This window comes from Macaca fascicularis, chromosome 3, assembly GCF_037993035.2.
Source record: "Macaca fascicularis isolate 582-1 chromosome 3, T2T-MFA8v1.1".
NCBI lineage: Eukaryota > Metazoa > Chordata > Mammalia > Primates > Cercopithecidae > Macaca > Macaca fascicularis.
This window is the reverse complement of record NC_088377.1, coordinates 83,056,235-83,074,817: the sequence shown is the minus strand read 5'-3', so window position 1 is coordinate 83,074,817 and position 18,583 is coordinate 83,056,235. Positions and strand designations below refer to the sequence as shown.

Here is an 18,583-nt window from a genome sequence, read left to right as displayed (position 1 = left end):
CCATGCAGGAGGTCACGTGAATGTCACGATTTTGGAAACTGTTCAACAAAGAAATAACACTTTATGGTTAAAAAAAAAAAAAACCCAAGTGACTGTTTAACTAAAATACTTTATAAAATGCTGGGTTTTCTGCACGCAACTTGCATTGCATGTGGGCCTGTTGCTGACCATGGTCCCACACCCTAGCCCATGCACCGGGTTTCAAGAGAAACAGAGCCAGGCCATTGGAAATAGCAAGACCAAAGGAAAAGGTGCCTCTGGTGATGCTTGAAATCCCTTTCTGCCTGTCTACTCCCATGTCCGCTGACATAGCCCTCAGTTGCACTGGAGAAAACAGATACAAGGCATCAAAACTTGCATACACAAGGCCGGGTGTGCAACTACCTGTCTCCAAAGAGGAATACCATTTGGCAATAGCCTTGGCAATTCTCCTACAAATTTCCTGCTGTGGGCTTTGAAATATGCCATGGAGCTACCTGGATGGCTCTAGGTGTCACCATCTGTGGAGGAAGTGCACCTGGATGGGGAGCCAGCTGTGGGTCCTTCTCACTGCCTCTCAGCCAGCCCTGCTCAGGCTCTTGACCTCAGCCTGATGGGGCAGGCAGCAAAAGGAGAAAGTTCTGCACCCCATGGCTATTCCCCATCACTTACTGAGCACTTTCCAGGGGCCATGCCCAGGAGTAGAGAAGGGAGAGATGGGCAGCATGACAGAAAAATACTCCGTGGCCTCAGGGAACTGATCAGCTACAAGAATTGGCCAAATGCAACTGCTAATGTGTTTGTGTAAGTAAAGTTTTACTGGAATGTAGACACATTCTCTGATTTCCATATTGCCCAGAGCTGCTTTCATGTTGGAACAGTTGCGACAAAGATCCTGCAGCCTGCAAAGCCTAAAATATCCACTCTCTAGTCTGTTGCAGAGAGAGTTCACTGACCCCTGGTCTAGCCAACGAACCAAGTTCCAACATAATAATGGAAATCAAAACTCACTCCCTGCAAGGGAGGAAGATGCCAACTGGAGCAAGTCCTCCCTCTACCTGTCAGTGCAAGCATAGGGGGCTCTCTCACTACAGACACATAGGATGGCTTGGTCCTTAACCTGTGGGAGAGACAAGCCTCCCCCACCACCCACTTCATAGTCTTCAGCAGGACCCAGGAATCCCATTTAGGTGTTGGGACAGAGGAGATGCCTCTTCTGCTTTCGCATTTTTATATGTAAAATTTCATTCACCTCTTCACTCTGGCTTTGGGGATGTATACATACCGTTTCTGGGAAGGCTGCATTAAAGCTGAAACTTTGTCATCATAAAACTTCTTCATTGCAAACCTGTCAAGGGCCTGGTCAGCACTGGAGGGGAGAGAGAGAGAGAGAAAGAGAGAGTCAACTCAATGGAGCTCACACCACGTGGGTGTGTGATGGGGGATGTGTCTCATGGCTGTTCAAAGCGACCAGCTCCCACAAGCGGCTTGACCCTTTGCTGCACCTGTGCATACCCAATCCACCTGTCTCTTCTTAGATTTCATTTCCTCTTCAGGAATATACTGTGCTCAAAGTGGGAGCCATAGTGCAGGGTCAGAATTCTCATCTGAAATAACAGCACCTTATCTAAAGGTAGGATACTTAAAAGTGCTGAATACCCAGCTTACAGAAGAACCAACTGAGGCTTCTCAGTAGGCAGGTGGTAGGGCTGGTGTCCAAAACTGTCCCTTGGCCACCCTACCTCCTAAATAAAGATCTTTTTAAGTGGGCTCTGCGAGAGAATACCAGGTAGACTCAAGTCTCAGGACCACGAGGATGCAGGGAGCAACCCAGAGCACAAGAGGGAATGGACTCCCCCATGAAGTCCCAAGAGGCACCCTCGGGACACAAGTGGGCCAGCCTGTGCCCCGCCAGTACGTCACTCCCAGGACTGGGCTTGAGAAGGCCGCAGGGCACTGGGGTTGGAAAAGTGTCTGGGGCCTCGGGGCTGCAGCACTGTTTTTGAAGTGACTGCCATAGAAAGTAACCCTGCTTCCAACAACATATTTGACCGTCAATGCTAGCTCCACAATGCTGACAGGTAGTATCCGACGGAAACTTCCAGAAACCTCACAGCAGGGCATTCGTGGGGTTTCCTGATCTGACTTCAGCACAAATCCTGGAATATGAGTGCGGTGTCTTAACAATTCAAACTCACTTGGGCCAAATGCTTCCTTAAAACCCTGATAGGCCAGGTGCAGTGGCTCACGCCTGTAATGCCAGCACTTTGGGAGGCCAAGGGGTGCGGATCACCTGAGGTCAGGAGTTCAAGACCAGCCTGGCCAACAGGGTGAAATCCAGTCTCTACTAAAAATATAAAAATTACCCGAGCATGATGGTGGGTGCTTATAATCCCAGCTACTCCGGAGGCTGAGGCAGGAGAATCACTTGAACCCAGGAGGTGGAAATTGTAGTGAGCAGAGATCGCACCATTGCACTCCAGCCTGGGTGACAGAGTGAGACTCCAGCTCAAAACAACAACAACAACAAAACCTGATAAAGTGCCCCTTTACTTAGAAAAATGTGTCTATGCCCCTCTAGAAAAATGATGTACATAAGCACTGTGGACTTCACAAAAATACAGCTAGAGAGACAGGCAGGAGGAAAAAGAAACATACTCAAAAGTAAGTTGAGTGTGATACGACTTTCACAGAATGCTATAAAATGGACAACTTGCTATGTGCATTTGCTAGCAAGGGACTGTGCTGGTAGGGCAGTCACAAACAGAAGGGCCCACTTTAGCACTGAGTCCATCACATACTGAGCAGGAGAGTGCAGCTCCATAGCCTCCCAGTGACTTTTAAGCATTCCTTTTTCTGGAATTCCTTGTTTTATTAAATGCTGAGAATACATTTTGACCAAGGTTTATTTTCCATAGTAATATTATTGGTAGTAATAATATTAGTACTGGTTGTGTCGTTGTAACTCTATTTTTATGGTGTTGATACAAGAATGTTCTTTTCTGGTGACTTGAAGTTTCTGTTTTCTTCTGTTTGCAGTTTTTGATAAAGACCTCAAATGTGTGCTTGTGCTATCTGGGATTACTCTACTTCTGGAATATAATCTAAGAGGGAACATTGTAGAGATGATCACAGATGTATGTATAAGAATGTGTTCATCATGGCATGCTTTGCAGTAGAAAACAACTGGAAGCAACCTAAATTTAAAAAAAAAACACTTGGGAGGCCAAGGTAGGTGAATCACAAGGTCAGGAGTTCAAGACCAGCCTGGCCAACATGGTGAAACCACATCTCTACTAAAAATACAAAAAATTAGCTAGGCATAGTGGCGGGCACCTATCATCACAGCTACTCGAGAGGCTGAGGCAGGAGAATCACGTGAACCCGGGAGGTGGAGGTTACAGTGAGCCAAGATCACGCCACTGCACTCTAGCCCCAGCGACAGAGTGAGACTCCGTCTTAAACACACACACACACACACACACACACACACACACACAACTGGAAGCAACTTGGATAGGCAAAATCAGCAAATGCTTAAATACATAACATATCCATTGAATAAAGGGCTATGCTGCCACTGAAATGATGTCCGGGAATGATGCGTATAAAATGATATTAATGTAGAAAAGCAAGTCACAAAAAGTATGTAGTATCAGCGCATTTAGTTGAAAGGCACTTAATACTATTACTCCTACTAATCACAGCAGCATTAATGACAGCCAATAACCCGAGTACCGATGCTGTTCTAAGTGCTTTTTGTGCAATGATATGGTGAACTGTCACAACATTCTGGGAAGTAGGACTACCATCATTTTCCAGGTATGCTGAGGCTTAGATCATTCAGGTAAATTGCCTGATGCATGCAGTTGAAATACATATTGACTATTAAGAGAAAACAGAGTTTGTAGCAAGAGTGTCAAAGGTGTGCTTTTAGTCCTTAGACATTTACCCTTCTCCAAAAATTCAGGACTATCTACAGTGCATGGAACTTTGGTTCAGGCAATACGACTTTGCTGGGGATAGAAATGCTTAGGTGTGGCTGGGCGCGGTGGCTCACGCCTGTAATCCCAGCACTTTGGCAGGCCGAGGTAAATGACCACCTGAGGTCAGGAGTTCAAGACCAGCCTGGCCAACATGGTGAAACCCCATCTCTACTAAAAATACAAAAAAATAGCTGTGCATGGTGGGACGCACCCATAATCCCAGCTACTCAGGAGGCTGAGGCAGGAGAATAGCTTGAACCTGGGAGGCGGAGGTTGCAGTGAGCCGAGATTGAGCCAACCTGGGCAATGGAGCAAGACTCTGTCTTAAAAAGAAAAAAAAAAAATGCTGAGGCAGTCTCTGTCCAGAACCAGCCAGGCTATGTTTGGTCACCTACCAAATGTCTTTGGCATCACTGAGGGATGGATGTGCCCAGGAATCTCGATTTTCCTGGCACACACACACACCGATGATTATTCTCACCAAGAGGGTGGCTGATTTTCACTTGGGGGTTGGTTTCCTCCCTGGCAGGCACCAACTCCCCAACTGGTTTCCAGAGGAAACATTCAGAAAGTCAAATTTCACTCCTTGGTGCTAGAAAGGAAAAGGTTTATTGGCTGATATGAATAAGCTTCTATTTCCTCAGAATGGAAAGCTCAGGCTTTACAAAGAGGCCATTGAGAAGACAGGGCAGATGCAAATGCAGACCCCACAAATAATGTTATTTTCTGCACTGCATTTCAGCGTGAGTGAAGATCTGCATTCTGGGAAGGGTCCAGAGTGTACACCACAGCTGCCCAGGGCCAGGAGGATGGGCATAGGACTGAGGTCCTTGTGGCCCTACCATGTTTGTGTCATGCCTGGCTAAGGGGACCCGGGTGGCACCTCCAAAGTCTCCACGATTACAGTTCCATCTCATGGAAACCAGCCGAGATCTGGCTCCCCACTCCTGGGCTGTGAGATCATGAGCAAGCTGCCTGGCTCCTCTGAGCCTCGCTTCCCTCACCCACGCAATGGGAATGACAGTAACTGCTTCATGGGTTAGTTAGGAGAATTCAGGAAGAAAAGGAAAATATTCAGCATACTTCCCAGAGGCCCAGTGCCTGCAAAAGAGGTGGCTGTCACCATCATTATATACAAGGTATGAACTGATTTAGTGAGACCACTCTGTTCTTAATTTTCATAATGGTGACTTTTACCTCTGTTATTCTTTATTAAAGAATTCTCTATTAGAGAATAAGGGACAGTGGGGCCACTTATTTTTTTAATGCCTCCATGGAAGTACTTAGAATCAATCATACATAGCCACCCAACCTGGAAAATGCCACTTTCACAAGTGTAAACGCCTAACTGGAAGCTGGGTTTCCAGGCACTGACCACCCCAGCACTGGGGGATGGGAAACACAGGTCAGCCGAGCCCTTGGTGCCCAGAACAGCTCCCAAGCAGCCTTCAGTCCCATGCAGGCTCCGCTTTTAGCACCTCAAGACAGCGAGTTGACATCTTCATCCTACCTGGCTGAGACGTTGGTGAAATGCATGTAGGACGATATGACCACTCCTATGCGTCCTTTCCCACCCTGCAGGAGACAAAAACATGAGCTGATTTTCTCTGAAATCCCACAGCAGAGATGTAATTAGAACAGGAAAAGACTCACTAGTGGACAAAATAATAGAAAGCTTGCTTTGGAGGTTAGGCCAGCATCACCCGCAGCCTTCCGGTCTGGGAGAGTCAGTACCCAGGGCAACTGGAGTCTCTGCAACAGGGAACCTGCACGCTGGGTGCAAACAGTAAGAGAGGGTGCTAACTGGAGCAGCCGTAGAAGCCCAGGAGGGCAGATCAACATAGCATCTGCCTGTCATTTCACCCAATTAGGCTGGAAGAAACTGTGCCAGGAGCTGCAGCAATTAGCATGACTTAATTATCCAGGTCAGACAGAAGTGAACGCCTGCCTGCTCACGGGCTGATAATGATCAGGGCTGCACACACAGCTCAGCATGAGTGGAACATAGATTCCAGCTTACTGGCAGCACTGCCAGCACCTGAGCTCCAGCTATAGCCCTGTAGCCCACCCTCATTACACACAGAGGAACCACTGTCCCAGGCAGACGTTCTGAAAAGGACTCACTCAAACCATAACCACAGACACCAACAGCCCAGCCCACAAACCAGCAACACCAGCAGGAGAAGCAGAAACTGGACAGGCCAATCCAGAGCCACAGAGCGCCACCTTCGAGAACATACTCTTACAACCTACAACAGCCGATTGCAAACCACAGCCCAGGAGCTACTTCTGCCCATTACCTACTTTCCCACAACTTGTGAGCTGTGAGTCATTTTTACATTTTCAAACCATTGAGGGAAAATTTTGAAAAGATAAGATTCCATGCCATGTGAAAATGTGTTCAGATTTCAGTGTCCACACACAAAGTCTGACTAGAACATGGCCACTCCCATCTGTTTACCTACATCCAGGGCTGCTTCCACCCTCACTGCAGGGGTAGATTTGAGTATTTGCAGCAAGACCATGGGGCCTGCAAAGCGTAAAATACAATCTGGCTCTTTTTAAAAATATTTGCCAATCCCTGATCTGGAATCACATAAAGCCAAAATGGCAGGGCCTCTAATATGTAGCTCCCTAACTTCTTGAGAAGAAACTACTGATCAAATTCAAGTCACAATTCTGATAAGCCCAGTCATACATGAATGTCACCCAGGAGCATCCTTCTCTCTGTCAGTGAAAGTCAAGAGCATGCCTTATAGATACTCAATGCAGGCACTTGACACACTCTTTGCAGATGAATCCTGGCACGTGCAGTTATTAACGGTATGGCTACTAGTATGCTTCTTGCATAAAACTATATTTGACAGCAATTCACCTACAAAGAAACAGCACCTCAGCCAAAACAGGCACACATGGTGGCGACATTCACCCCATTATCAATTGCTTTTGTGGCACTATTTATGGATATATAAAGCAAGTGGGTTTTTTTGTTTGTTTTTTTGTTTTTTTTTTTTGAGACAGAGTTTCACTCTTCTTGCCCAGGCTGGAGTGCAATGGCACCATCTCGGCTCACCGCAACCTTCGCCTCCCGAGTTCAAGCAATTCTCCTGCCTCAGCCACCTGAGTAGCTGGAATTACAGGCATGCATCACCATGCCCAGTTAATTTTTTGTATTTTTAATAGAAACGGGGTGGCTCCACGTTGATTAGGCTGATCTCGAACTCCCGACATCAGGTGATCCGCCCGCCTCGGCCTCCCAAAGTGCTGGGATTACAGGCATGAGCCACCGCGCCCAGCCTATAGAGCAAATATTAAAAGATCTGAAGGGACAGATAGAAATACCACAACCATAGGGGACTTTAGTACCCCATTTTCAACAATGGACAGATCACCTAGACAGAAAACCAATAAGAAAACAGGGTACTCAACCTGTACTTTAGACCAAATAGACCTTACAGACATATACAGAACATCACATCACAATGCCCATTCTTCTCAAGTGCACACAGAAAGTTCTCCAGGATAGATGGCACATTAGGCCACAGAACAAACCTTAAAGAATTTAAAAAGAATTCTTAATTTAAGAATTATCCAGTATCTTTTTTTTTTTAATTTTTATTTTTTGGGGGCATGGAGTCTCACTCTGTCATCCAGGCAGGAGTACAGTGGCATGATCTCAGCTCACTGCAATCTCTACTGCCTGGGTTCAAGCGATTCTCGTGCCTCAGCTTCCCGAGTAGCAGGGAATACAGGTGCTGACACCACACCCAGCTAATTTTTTTGTATTTTTAGTACAGATGGGGTTTCGTCATGTTGGCCAGGCTGGTCTCGAACTCCTGATCTCAACTGATCTGCCTGCCTTGGCCTCCCAAAGTGCTGGGATTATAGGCATGAGCCACCACGCCTGGCCTCAAGTATCATTTCTGACCATAGTGGCATGAAACTAGAAATCAATAACAGGAGGAATCTTGGAAAATTCACAAGTTTATGAAAATTAAACAACATACTCCTAAATAACTATTGGGTTAAAGAAAAAAAATCAAAAGAGAGATTTGGAAATATTTTGAGAAACACAAAAACTGAAACATAACACACGAAAACTTATGGGGTGCAGCAAAAGCAGTTGTAAGAGGAAAGTTTATGGCAATAAATGCCTATGTCAAAGAGGAAAAAACTCTCAAATAAAAAAACCTAATGTTAGGCTGGGCGTGGTGGCTCACACCTGTAATTCCAGCATTTTGGAAGGCCAGGGTGGGTGGATCACGAGGTCAGAAGATCAAGACCATCCTGGCCAACATGGTGAAACCCCGTCTCTATTAAAAATACAAAAATTAGCTGGGTGTGGTGGCATGTGCCTGTAATCCCAGCTACTCAGGAGGCTGAGGCAGGAGAATCGCTTGAACCAGGGAATCAGAGGTTGCAGTGAGCCGAGATCACACCACTGCACTACTGCACTCCAGCATGGTGACAGAGCGAGACTCCATCTCAAAAAACAAAACAAAACAAAAAACCTAATGTTGCACCTAAAGGAGCAAAGAACAAACTAAACCCCAAATTAGTAAAGGAAGGATAAAACAAAGATCGGAGCAGAAACAAATAAAGGAGAGACTAGAAAAACAATAGTAAAGATCAAGAAAACTAACAGTTGCGTTTTCTGAAGACTAACAAAATTGACAAACCTTTACCTAGACTAAGATAAAAAGAGAAAACTCAAAATCAGAAATGAAAGAGCAGTCATCATAACTGATGTCATGTAAGACACCAAGAAACACAAAAATACTATGAACAATTATGCAGCAATAAATTGGATAACCTGTAATAACCTCATAAATTCCTAGACACATACAACCTACCAAGACTGAATCATGAAGAAACAGAAAATCTGAACAAAACAGTAACAAGTAAGGAGACTGAATCAGTAATATAAACTTTCCCATCAAAGAAAAGCCCAGGACCTGGTTACTTAACTGATGAATTCCATCACTGAAAAAAAGAGAGAACTTTGCTATGGTTTAAATATCAGCCCCTTCCAAAACTCATGTTAAAATTTAATCTCCAATGCGGCAGTATTGAGTGGTAAGGCCTTTAAGAGATGACTGGGTCATGAGGAACCTTGCCTTCATGAATGGGTTAATACAGCTGTGGATTAATTAACTAATGGGTTAACGGGTTATCACAGGAGCCCTCGCCATGTGATGCCCCATGCAGCCTCAGGACTCTGCAGAGTCCCCAACAGCAAGAAGGCTCTCACCAGATGCAACCCCTTGAGCTCGGACATCTCAGCCCCTATAAATATTAAGAAATAAATTCCTTTTCTTTACAAATTACCCAGTTTCACGTATTCTGTTATAAGTAACAGAAAACAGACTAATGCAAACTCTGCCAGAAAGCTGAAGAAATGCAAACACTTTCAAACTCATTTTACAAGGCCAGCAGTACCCTGATATGAGGTCTTTCTTAATGCAATAGTAAGTATTTAAGGCTTTGCAGGCTGCAAGGTCTTGTTTCCACTATTGAAATCTACTCCTGCAGTGTGGGCGGAAGCAGATATGGATGTACGTGAACAGATAAGAGGTGGCCATGTTCCACTCAAACTTTACATATGGAACTGAAGTAGAACACCTTCATATAATGTTCATGTAAATACAGCTCTTAGCTCACAGGTTGTAGAAAACACAAAAGGGCATGATAGGTTCATGGGCTGTTATGTTTTAGCACAAGCACCATTCTTTTGGACTTGGAACTATTCTTAGTAAAAATCATAGAATCACTAATTGCACAATTTTCTGTGGGTATTCTTCACCATGGACTGAGAAACAAAAGGTATGGCATGGATGAAATCTCCCAAAAGAACTGCAGGCCATTTCTGGTCAATCAATAACCAGGGTGTGGAGGGGTGAGGAGGAGACTGCACACACCCACACAAACACAAGCCTCTGCATCACACAGCAGAACGGGAAGCACAGCAGGACCGACCCTTACTCTGTTCCCGCCCAGGCTGAGACAGGCCCAGCTATGCTAGAAATTCCTGGCATGTGTGGAAGGAAACGCGCATTCTGCAAAGCAGGCGGATTTCGGCACATGTCAGCGATTTCACCCCCGCAGTGATGATGATGAACTTCTGTTAACATCGACATCAGCAATTTCAAATTAAAAGAGGGCTTATCTCTCAGGGCACAATTTCTAAGCGTTTCAAAAATGGTTTACATGGCACCAGAAGAGGGCAAGTGATTAGCAAATCACTTCTGAGAAGTTTCAACATGTTCCCATGAATTCCACTAACAAGAGCTGTCCAGAAAGCCCAAAGTTGCTTAGTGAAAGGATGCATTTTAGAAAGCTCTAGGGAGTCCTCACTGACACCTATATGTTTTAAATAATCTCATCATTTCTTTCAATTTCATTAAAAAATTGAAGTGAACAACAATTAAAATGGAATAAATGGCCAAGGGTGGCACTTTTCAAGTACAGCAACTCCAAGAGTCTTCTGACAATGCAGCTGGCAGCGTTCTGGGTGCGCCCTAGAACCTGCACTTTCCACAGGTGCTGCTGCTGGGCCCAGGCTCGTAAGTCAGAAATGCTGCTCAGAACAGCTTACTACGTGATCCCAGGCAATGATGATCCATCAATATCAGGCTCACTGTGTCAAAATCACCACACCAAGCCTGAAAAGCATAGGTTGTTTTAATTAACAAGAATTATATTTATTTAAAAGTCTGTCTCTCTCTCTCTCTCTCCTTCTCTCTCTTAGTTTGCACCAAAACACAATTTGGGCGGAGAATCCATAATTTAACATAATACTTGAAAAGATCAGGTCATCATAGATAATTTGGTGGTCCTAAAGTGTGTACCTGTCCATTTAGGGGGAAAATATGATCAAGGTAGATGTGAGGAAAGAGACAACACCAGAGAGACGCAAATAACATCTGTGTTCCCCTGATGGAAGTTTCCTGCACATCGAGTGGTCATCAAATGCCTTACAGCTGTAAACATCACCCACAAGCCGGCCTACCTAGTGACTTTGCAGGAAAGATATAATGAGAGTCTAATATAACTCAAAGGGAAGCTTCTTTCAAACTAAATTCCATAATACAATGGATTTCTGTGCAGTTTTTTAGTGTGAAAGAGTCTGGAAGAATAAATCACACACACACACACACACACTTCTGTCTTGAACCGTCAGCCCTTCCTAGATACTTTGATGGTCCTAAGAATGCTTTGTCAAACACACAAAATAGGGAGCTGCCCATTAACGAACAGTTACCCCAGCCCACTGGCTACATCCTTTCCCAGAGAATTCCTCCCTGACTCAAGGTGTGACTGGGATAAGAACTTTACTCTAATAGTACGTTTCCAGCAGGAGGGTTAAGCTTCACACACTTACCCCTCAGTAAGTTTGCTTTCAGTCCAACCCCTTTCAACACCAATCACATTTGAGGAGCAGTACAAAGCAGCTGAGAAAACTGGGAATTAAGACAAAAGATCCCAGAAGGTGGGAGGAGGAAGCATGGAAGGAACCTGAGGCAGCCAGGAGGAGGAGTGCCCGTCAGTTATGCACCCAGGCTGCCAGCACCCACCAAGCCTGCCGGGGCTGACACACAGACAGTCCTGGCCACTCTGTGAAGATGCACAGGCCATGTCTGCACTGCAATGGCTCCACTTGGAAAGGTCGACATGTTTACTGCAAAGGCATCATATCATCATCTAGTCCATCAACTGATTACCGTAACTCAGACGGCATGAAAAGTCTGACACAGTCCATCTGAAAAGGGCGTAGCTCTTTTAAAAAGGAGAGCTTTCCATGAAAAATAAAATTCAACAAAAATGAAACAATTTACTCTCATAACCGTGGTCAATTTGGGGTCAACAGTTTCAAATGTCCAGCTACACATTCAGGGACCGTAATCCTATAAATTCTAAAGCCGAACTTGGGGAGGTGTGATAACTCTGTTTCACTCTCTAAGAGCAAGTAGAAAAACCTAAAAACACACCCATAAGGAGCACATGACACCAGCTCAAAGTGGAAATGTGCTCCGATGCAGCACTGTTCTCCATCGCAACTCCAAGGGCTGAAGCCCAGCCAGACCCCCAAATGTGAGAGGTGGGTGCGCTCACCCTGCAGTGAATGACGACCACATGCTGGGGGTCGCTGTTCAGCCAAGACTCCTGCGCCTTGCATATGGTGCACATCTTATCCAGGGGCGGTGCGTGGAGTTCTGGCCAGCCCACATCCATGATCTGCAACAAGAGAGGGGAGCTTCCTCAGTTTCCATTTCCTGAAACCTTCTGAGGCCATCTCACAATGACTTCTTTCATCATCGACGTATTTCATTTGGGAGTAAAGAGCATGCTGGGTGACCCTTTTCTAAAACTCAGTGAGCATGAGGACCCGCACTTCCTTCACTGGGAAGAAAAAACAAAGCGTTATACTGCCCATGTGATGCCGCTTCTTCCAGGGGCTCGTCTGCTCTTCCGCAGCTGGGGTAACAACTCTAGAAAGGTCTTTGAGTTGCTGATGGTGCAGGTTGTGTGAAGAGGGCCGCAGTCCAGGGATGTCTCAAACAGGAGTCCGAGGCCCAAGCTGCTGCCAAAATCTCCCCACTGGGGTTAAAATCCCAGTTTGGAGACGGCAGCCAGCCATCGCCTACACACTGTGCAGACAACACGTCAGAGACAATCTCCTGGAAAGGCAGGACTTAAGAAGGAAGCACCTTCAAAACCCTGATTAAGTTTGGTGCTTGGACAAAGAAAATCACCACCATGCTAAGGACACAGAGACTCTGTGCAGAACTGCAGCTCTGAGCCTCCCGAGGCTCACACAAGTCCACAGTGGCCCACAGTGGCCACACGGGGGAGTTGTTTTTCCTTTGATTTCCTTTTGTCAGTGGGCGAGGACAAGGAGCTCTATCTTATGATGAAAGTCGTGGAAATAGTGTAAAATTGTCGGAAATTTCAGAAAACTGCCAGGAAGTAGGAAAAGTCACTATCCCTGCCACCACTCAAAGATAACCACTACAACGTTTTCATGAATCCCTTAGTCTCTTTTCTATGTACATTTAGCATAATTGAGATACTATTATAAATAAATTCTATACTATTATTAACTAGTATTAAAATAAGCAACTTATCATGTTTCTGCTTTGTTACTCTAATGGCTGCAAAATATTTCAACATATAGAATATACACAGCCATATGTACCATAACTTATGTTGACTCAGTCTTAAAATTCTCCCAAATGTTGCTATTGAAAATGATCATGGAGGGTGATGGGCAAGGGGAAGGAGAGCATTAGGACAAATACTTAAAGCATGAGGGGCTTAAAACCTAGATGACAGGTTGATAGGTGCAGCAAACCACCATGGCACATGTGTATCTGTGTAACAAACCTGCACGTTCTGCACATGTATCCCAGAACTTAAAGTAAAATTAAAAAAAGAAGAATTAAAAAAAAAAAATGAAAATTATCATGAAAGGAGTACTAGGACCATAAAGAGATACTAGGAGAAGAGATCCCCATGCTGATGGAAATGTTTTGTCTCTTGTTTGTGGTGGCTGAACAAATCTATACATATGATGCAGTTTTTATTTTTTCTATACATATCTTTGTTATAGATTTGTTCCATGCATATATATATGCAGTATATATGAAAGATCCCAGGAGGTGGGAGGAGGAAGCATCATGTGTACAGATTTGTTCTATACATATATATGTAGTATTTATCATCTATACACATGATGCTGAGAAACACGCATGTATGCAAAACCAAGGATATGCGAGTGAGGTCCATGGACTATATCAATACCAACTTCCTGACCTAGATATTTTACTATTAGTGTTGTCAGATTCTCCCACTGGAAAGACTGGGTGAGGAGTACAGGAGATCTCTGTATTATTTCACAACTTCTTATGAATCTCTATTTCAAACTAAAAAAAAAAAAGTAATAATTAAAAAAATTGATTATGAACAATTCCTAATACTCCTTATCAAGTCACATTCCATAAAGACTAGTAGCAAATCATTTTTGCACAAAATAAGCATTGTTTACATTTTACAAAATGCAGAATATAAAGGGATGAACTCCATACCTTTGGGTTAAGCTTCGTAAGGTCATATCTCTTTTCTGAAAGGTTTAATACCTATAAAGGAGAGGAAAAAATGCCTTGTATAAAATAGATTTTAATATTTTAAAAATTTAATACTTTAATTTTTATTTAATTTTAATTAATACTTCAATTTTTTAAAAAATACCTAAAATCTTCACACTCAAGAATCAGGGGGAAAAAAAGTTTTTAGACAAATCCTTGATGTCAGAGACTTAAGGAGAAAACATACTGCATTTTTACATGATGTTTCCCTTCCAGGTACCGAGGATCAGAAAAGATTGAAAAGTATAGATGTGTGTGATCACAGAATAAAAAACAAATAAAATAAGTAAGATAAGGATGGCATACAGAACCTTACACATAAAGTCTATATTCTACTTCATTAACTAGTATTAAACCAGGCAATCTACCGTGTCACTATTGTTTTTTATTCTCATGGCTACAAAATATCCCAACATACAGGATATATATATATACGCACACACACACATATGTATAAAATATATACTATAAAATATATATACACATATATATATAAAATAACTTCCAGGGTCTTGCTCCTGGCAACACAAACTGACCCAATAGAGGGGTAGCACATGGTGGGGAAGGCCGTCCCTCCTCTATGGCCTGGTGGCCCCAGGCCTGGAAAGGGCCGAGTTCATGCCCAGCCAAGAGCCACGGCCTAAGTTCACTGAAAAATCACAGCCATTTGTGGAACCTTGCTAAATACTCAAGTAGAACAAAATGAAAAATAATATTAATAATAATGTTCCAGCAGCAAGGAGCCTTAAAAATTAACTAAACGTTCCTCTCACTTCAGAGTCAGAGATGTGAGGAAAGTGGAGGGTGGGGGCTTGTTCAGGTCACCCAGCAAGCCCTGTTTATGACAAGGTGGGGCGCTGCTTTGAGACCCACAGTTCATTTCTAACCCTGCACAAGAAAGGGATCCCCGCCATAGCCATTTTGCACAGGGAGCTCCAGCCCTGATAAAGCCCCACAGACAGGTGCTGGCCAGGACTCCAGGCGCTCTGCATGATCTCTTTGGGGAAGGTGGACTGGGGAAAAGGGGAAGGATGGCCAGAGAGGGGACTCGGGATGCACTGACCAGCCTGGGAGTGGCTTGCAAAGGAAGGAGCCGTGGTCCTGCCTGGGGCGGAGAGGGCCCCTGGTGAGAGGTACCACCATCCGACAGGGCTTGGCCACCCCTTCCTACCCACCGCCAGGTCACAGACAAGATGGGATTCAAGGGGAGAAAGAGGCAGGAGACTGAGTGAATCAAGGATCGGGGAGGGGTCAGGACACAGGAAGCACCTGGGCCAGGGCTGCTTTGGCATCAGACGGAGGCCACATCCTACTCTGCCACTTGGGTCCACCTCTCCTAGCCACTGGTGCCCTAGTCATTGGAGCAGAACTACGAGGGAGAAAATGACCGTCCTGTAGGCTTGCCGGGCAGATTAGCTTTACCACAGATAAGGAGGCCTCCTTACTAGAGATAAGAAGGCAAGTAGAGAAAGGGCTCCAGAGAGCTGTCATTCAATCCCATTAGTGACCATTGACAGCAGAAGGAAGTCAGCCTCCACTTGGGTTAGCAACCATGGGAACAGAAAACAAGGGGCCAATCGGAGGGTGAGAGATGGTGAGAGACTGTTCCACATTATTCCTCAGATGTGGGCTCCACCATCAACTCGACACGTGTGTTTTGAAAATCAAGCTGTCTCCTTGTCTCCAGGGCAGCCTGGTTTCTTGGGCGCCCACCTAATCTGTCTTCCTAATTTCTGGCTCAGGAGGAGAGTCACAAGTTTGTCTTTTGATACCAGGGATGCAGCATGGGAGAGCAGGGGTGGCTGGCCAGGGAAGTGTCCCAAGGCACTGGGGGAGCCAGCCTCACTGATGAGTGCGGGACAAGGCAACAGCCATCCCGGTGTTCAGCAGTCGTGTGTCCCTGAAAGCTACCTACAGGGACACATAAGGCTCCTCCCCAGGCGTGGCAGCAGAGAGACAGAGGACGAGGGCGCCATGAACTGCCGTGTGAGCCCAGGCCCTTAAGCTTCTCCCTCATGTGTAAACCAGTGTTCTGTGGGTGCCTGTCCCCACACAGTGCCTGCTGCAGAGCCTGCCCAAAGGCTCCCGGAGCCGCCCACCACTCACCAGGTAGTTGTCCCCATGCTTGGACTTGAGCATGCGTGTGACCTCCTGAAGGTTGTGCAGGTAGGACTCCTCGGAGCAGCCAGCAGGGAAGGACACGGCGATGATGCGCTCCGTGATGTAGGTGAGGTCCAGCCCGTGGCCCCCCTCCATGATGGGACTCAGGATGACAGGCCTGTGAGAGAGCAGTGGGCAGGTCAGAAACAGAGTAAGGAGGCGACAGACATTCATCCTCCAGGAAAAAGGTGAGGACGACGGACGCTCATCCCCCGGGTGTTCACACCAGCACCTGGGCGGCCGGCTACGGGAATTTACAGTGTGCACAGCCTCTGCGCTGTGTTCCCATAACGGTGGGCGGTGTGGGGAGGGGCACAAGATCGAATTTTCCTAGCAGGGCATGACTGGGTATTGCAAGCTGCAGTCGGGGAATGCACAGAGAGAAAGCAACTCAGAGCAGTGACACATGGGCTCAGATGCAAAAGCACGAAGGCGGGAAGGACTTTTTGTGGTTTCACTGAGAGCAAGAACAGAGTCCCAGGCGAGACTCCTGGAGAGGGAGACTCAACCCCACTCCGAGGTGTCAAGGTCAGCACGAGGGAGCACCGGGAGGGGGCCGGGAGGAAGCAGGGATGGTGCGAGCAGAAGCCAAATATCAGCAAGCAGCTCCTTGTGTCTGTATGCAGCATCCTGGGGCAGGTGCGGCCAAGGATGAGGCTGGTGAGGTGGCCAGCTATGGTCATGGGGGACCCTGCAGGCCCAAGAAGGAGGCAAGACCTCATGTGGAGAGGGGACGAGCTGGGGAGGAATTCAGCAGCTGCGTAATCAAAGCGGCCTTTCATCTACTGAGCAGAAGCTCAGCAGACTCCTATCAGACAGCTAAGAGCTCCATGCAGCCCCGCTGGGACCCCACCCAGCTAACCACAGACCAGGTGGATGCAGGGTAGAATGTGGGGCTGGCCAACCCAACCAGGTGCCCAGGTGGCCAGGGCAGGCACCCAGGTGGCCAGGGCAGACCCCCAAGTGTGAGATGAAGACTGTGGAGGAGGGAAGAGGGAAGAGGGAAAAGGGCAGAAATGGCCATGTCATGGCCAGCAGGCTGAGGACTTGGGCAGGACTGGCATTATGGGAGCCAGGCACCCAATGTGACTGGAGACAAGGGCCTCCCACAGACCAGAGCTTCTCCACCAGCCCTGTGGGCCCCAGGGAGACCTGATCCCCTCCCCAGGAGGGCTCCTAACATTAGGGCTGAGGGTGGTATCCAGGAGGAGGTGGAAAAGGATCCAGGGAGAGGGGATGGGGTTGAACCCAATCAGTGCCCACATAAGGTGAAGCCAGAGGCACGGGCGCACAGGACGTTTGCTTGAGTCCCTCCAAAGCGCTGCCACCAGCTCTGGGGTTTTCATTGTTACTACTCCTATGTGTTTCTCTCTTTTGTAAAATTTTGGAAAAATTCAAAACCATATAAGATGGTTTTGCAAACCTCCATGTACCCATCACCTAACTTCAAAATCACCAACACACAGCTAACCTTTGTCCATCAATACCCCCAGCAATCTCCTCCACCACTTTGATGGCTTTAAAGCAATCCCAGATATTATGTAATTTCATTTATAAACCTCACAGTATTGATTTCTAACAGATAAGGACACTTTTTGATTAAAATGTCTACAATGCCATTATCACACCTCCAAAAGAAATAATAACATCAAACACCCAATACCATACATTTATTTTTATTTTTTTTGAGACAGAGTCTCGCTCTGTCGCCAGGCTGGAGTGCAGTGGCACAATCTCGGCTTACTGCAATCTCTGCCTCTTGGGTTAAAGCAATTCTCTTGCCTCAGCCTCCCGAGTAGCTGGGATTACAGGCGCACACCACCACACCAAACTAATTTTTGTATTTTCAGCAGACGGGGTTTCACTATGTTGGCCAGGATGGTCTCGATCTCCGGATCTTGTGGTCTGCCCGCCTCAGCCTCCCAAAGTGCTGGGATTACAAGCGTGAGCCACCCCCCCACCCCCACCCCGGCCCGTACATTTATTTTTTAAGGTTGATTTGTTCAAACCAGCATCCAAACAATTCCCAAGGATTTTGTTTTCTCTACCTTATTTATCAGACATGGATTTAATTCCAATTCAAATGTTTTGAACACTGTTAGAACAGAAATAAAGCGCCTCCTGCGGTCACGAGGATCCACAGTGAGGGCCTCTCCAGAAGATGCTGGCTCAGGGCCCCCATCATCTGCTCTAAAGAGGCTCTTGCCAGCACACCCTGGAATCTCCCCCAAAAGTGACACTTCCACAATCAGGCCTCAGCAGTGCAATTATTTATTCAAAGACAATCACAGGTGTTTCTACCAGCTGGGCTTC

General features: G+C 46.1%; 1 protein-coding gene across 30 annotated transcripts in view; it reads right to left on the bottom strand.

Moving 5' to 3' along the window:
* The window catches only part of TNS3 (tensin 3), a 309,070-nt gene that overhangs the window by 144,879 nt on the left and 145,608 nt on the right, over window positions 1-18,583 (bottom strand). For all 30 annotated transcript variants that reach the window (XM_005549633.4, XM_074035041.1, XM_065541982.2 and 27 more), the window contains 5 exons: window positions 16,217-16,388; window positions 14,051-14,101; window positions 12,078-12,200; window positions 5,476-5,540; window positions 1,265-1,348 (listed from right to left, as the gene is read on the bottom strand). In XM_005549633.4, the coding sequence (XP_005549690.3) occupies window positions 1,265-1,348; window positions 5,476-5,540; window positions 12,078-12,200; window positions 14,051-14,101; window positions 16,217-16,388 (495 nt within the window). The remainder of the gene's footprint in view (window positions 1-1,264; window positions 1,349-5,475; window positions 5,541-12,077; window positions 12,201-14,050; window positions 14,102-16,216; window positions 16,389-18,583) is intronic.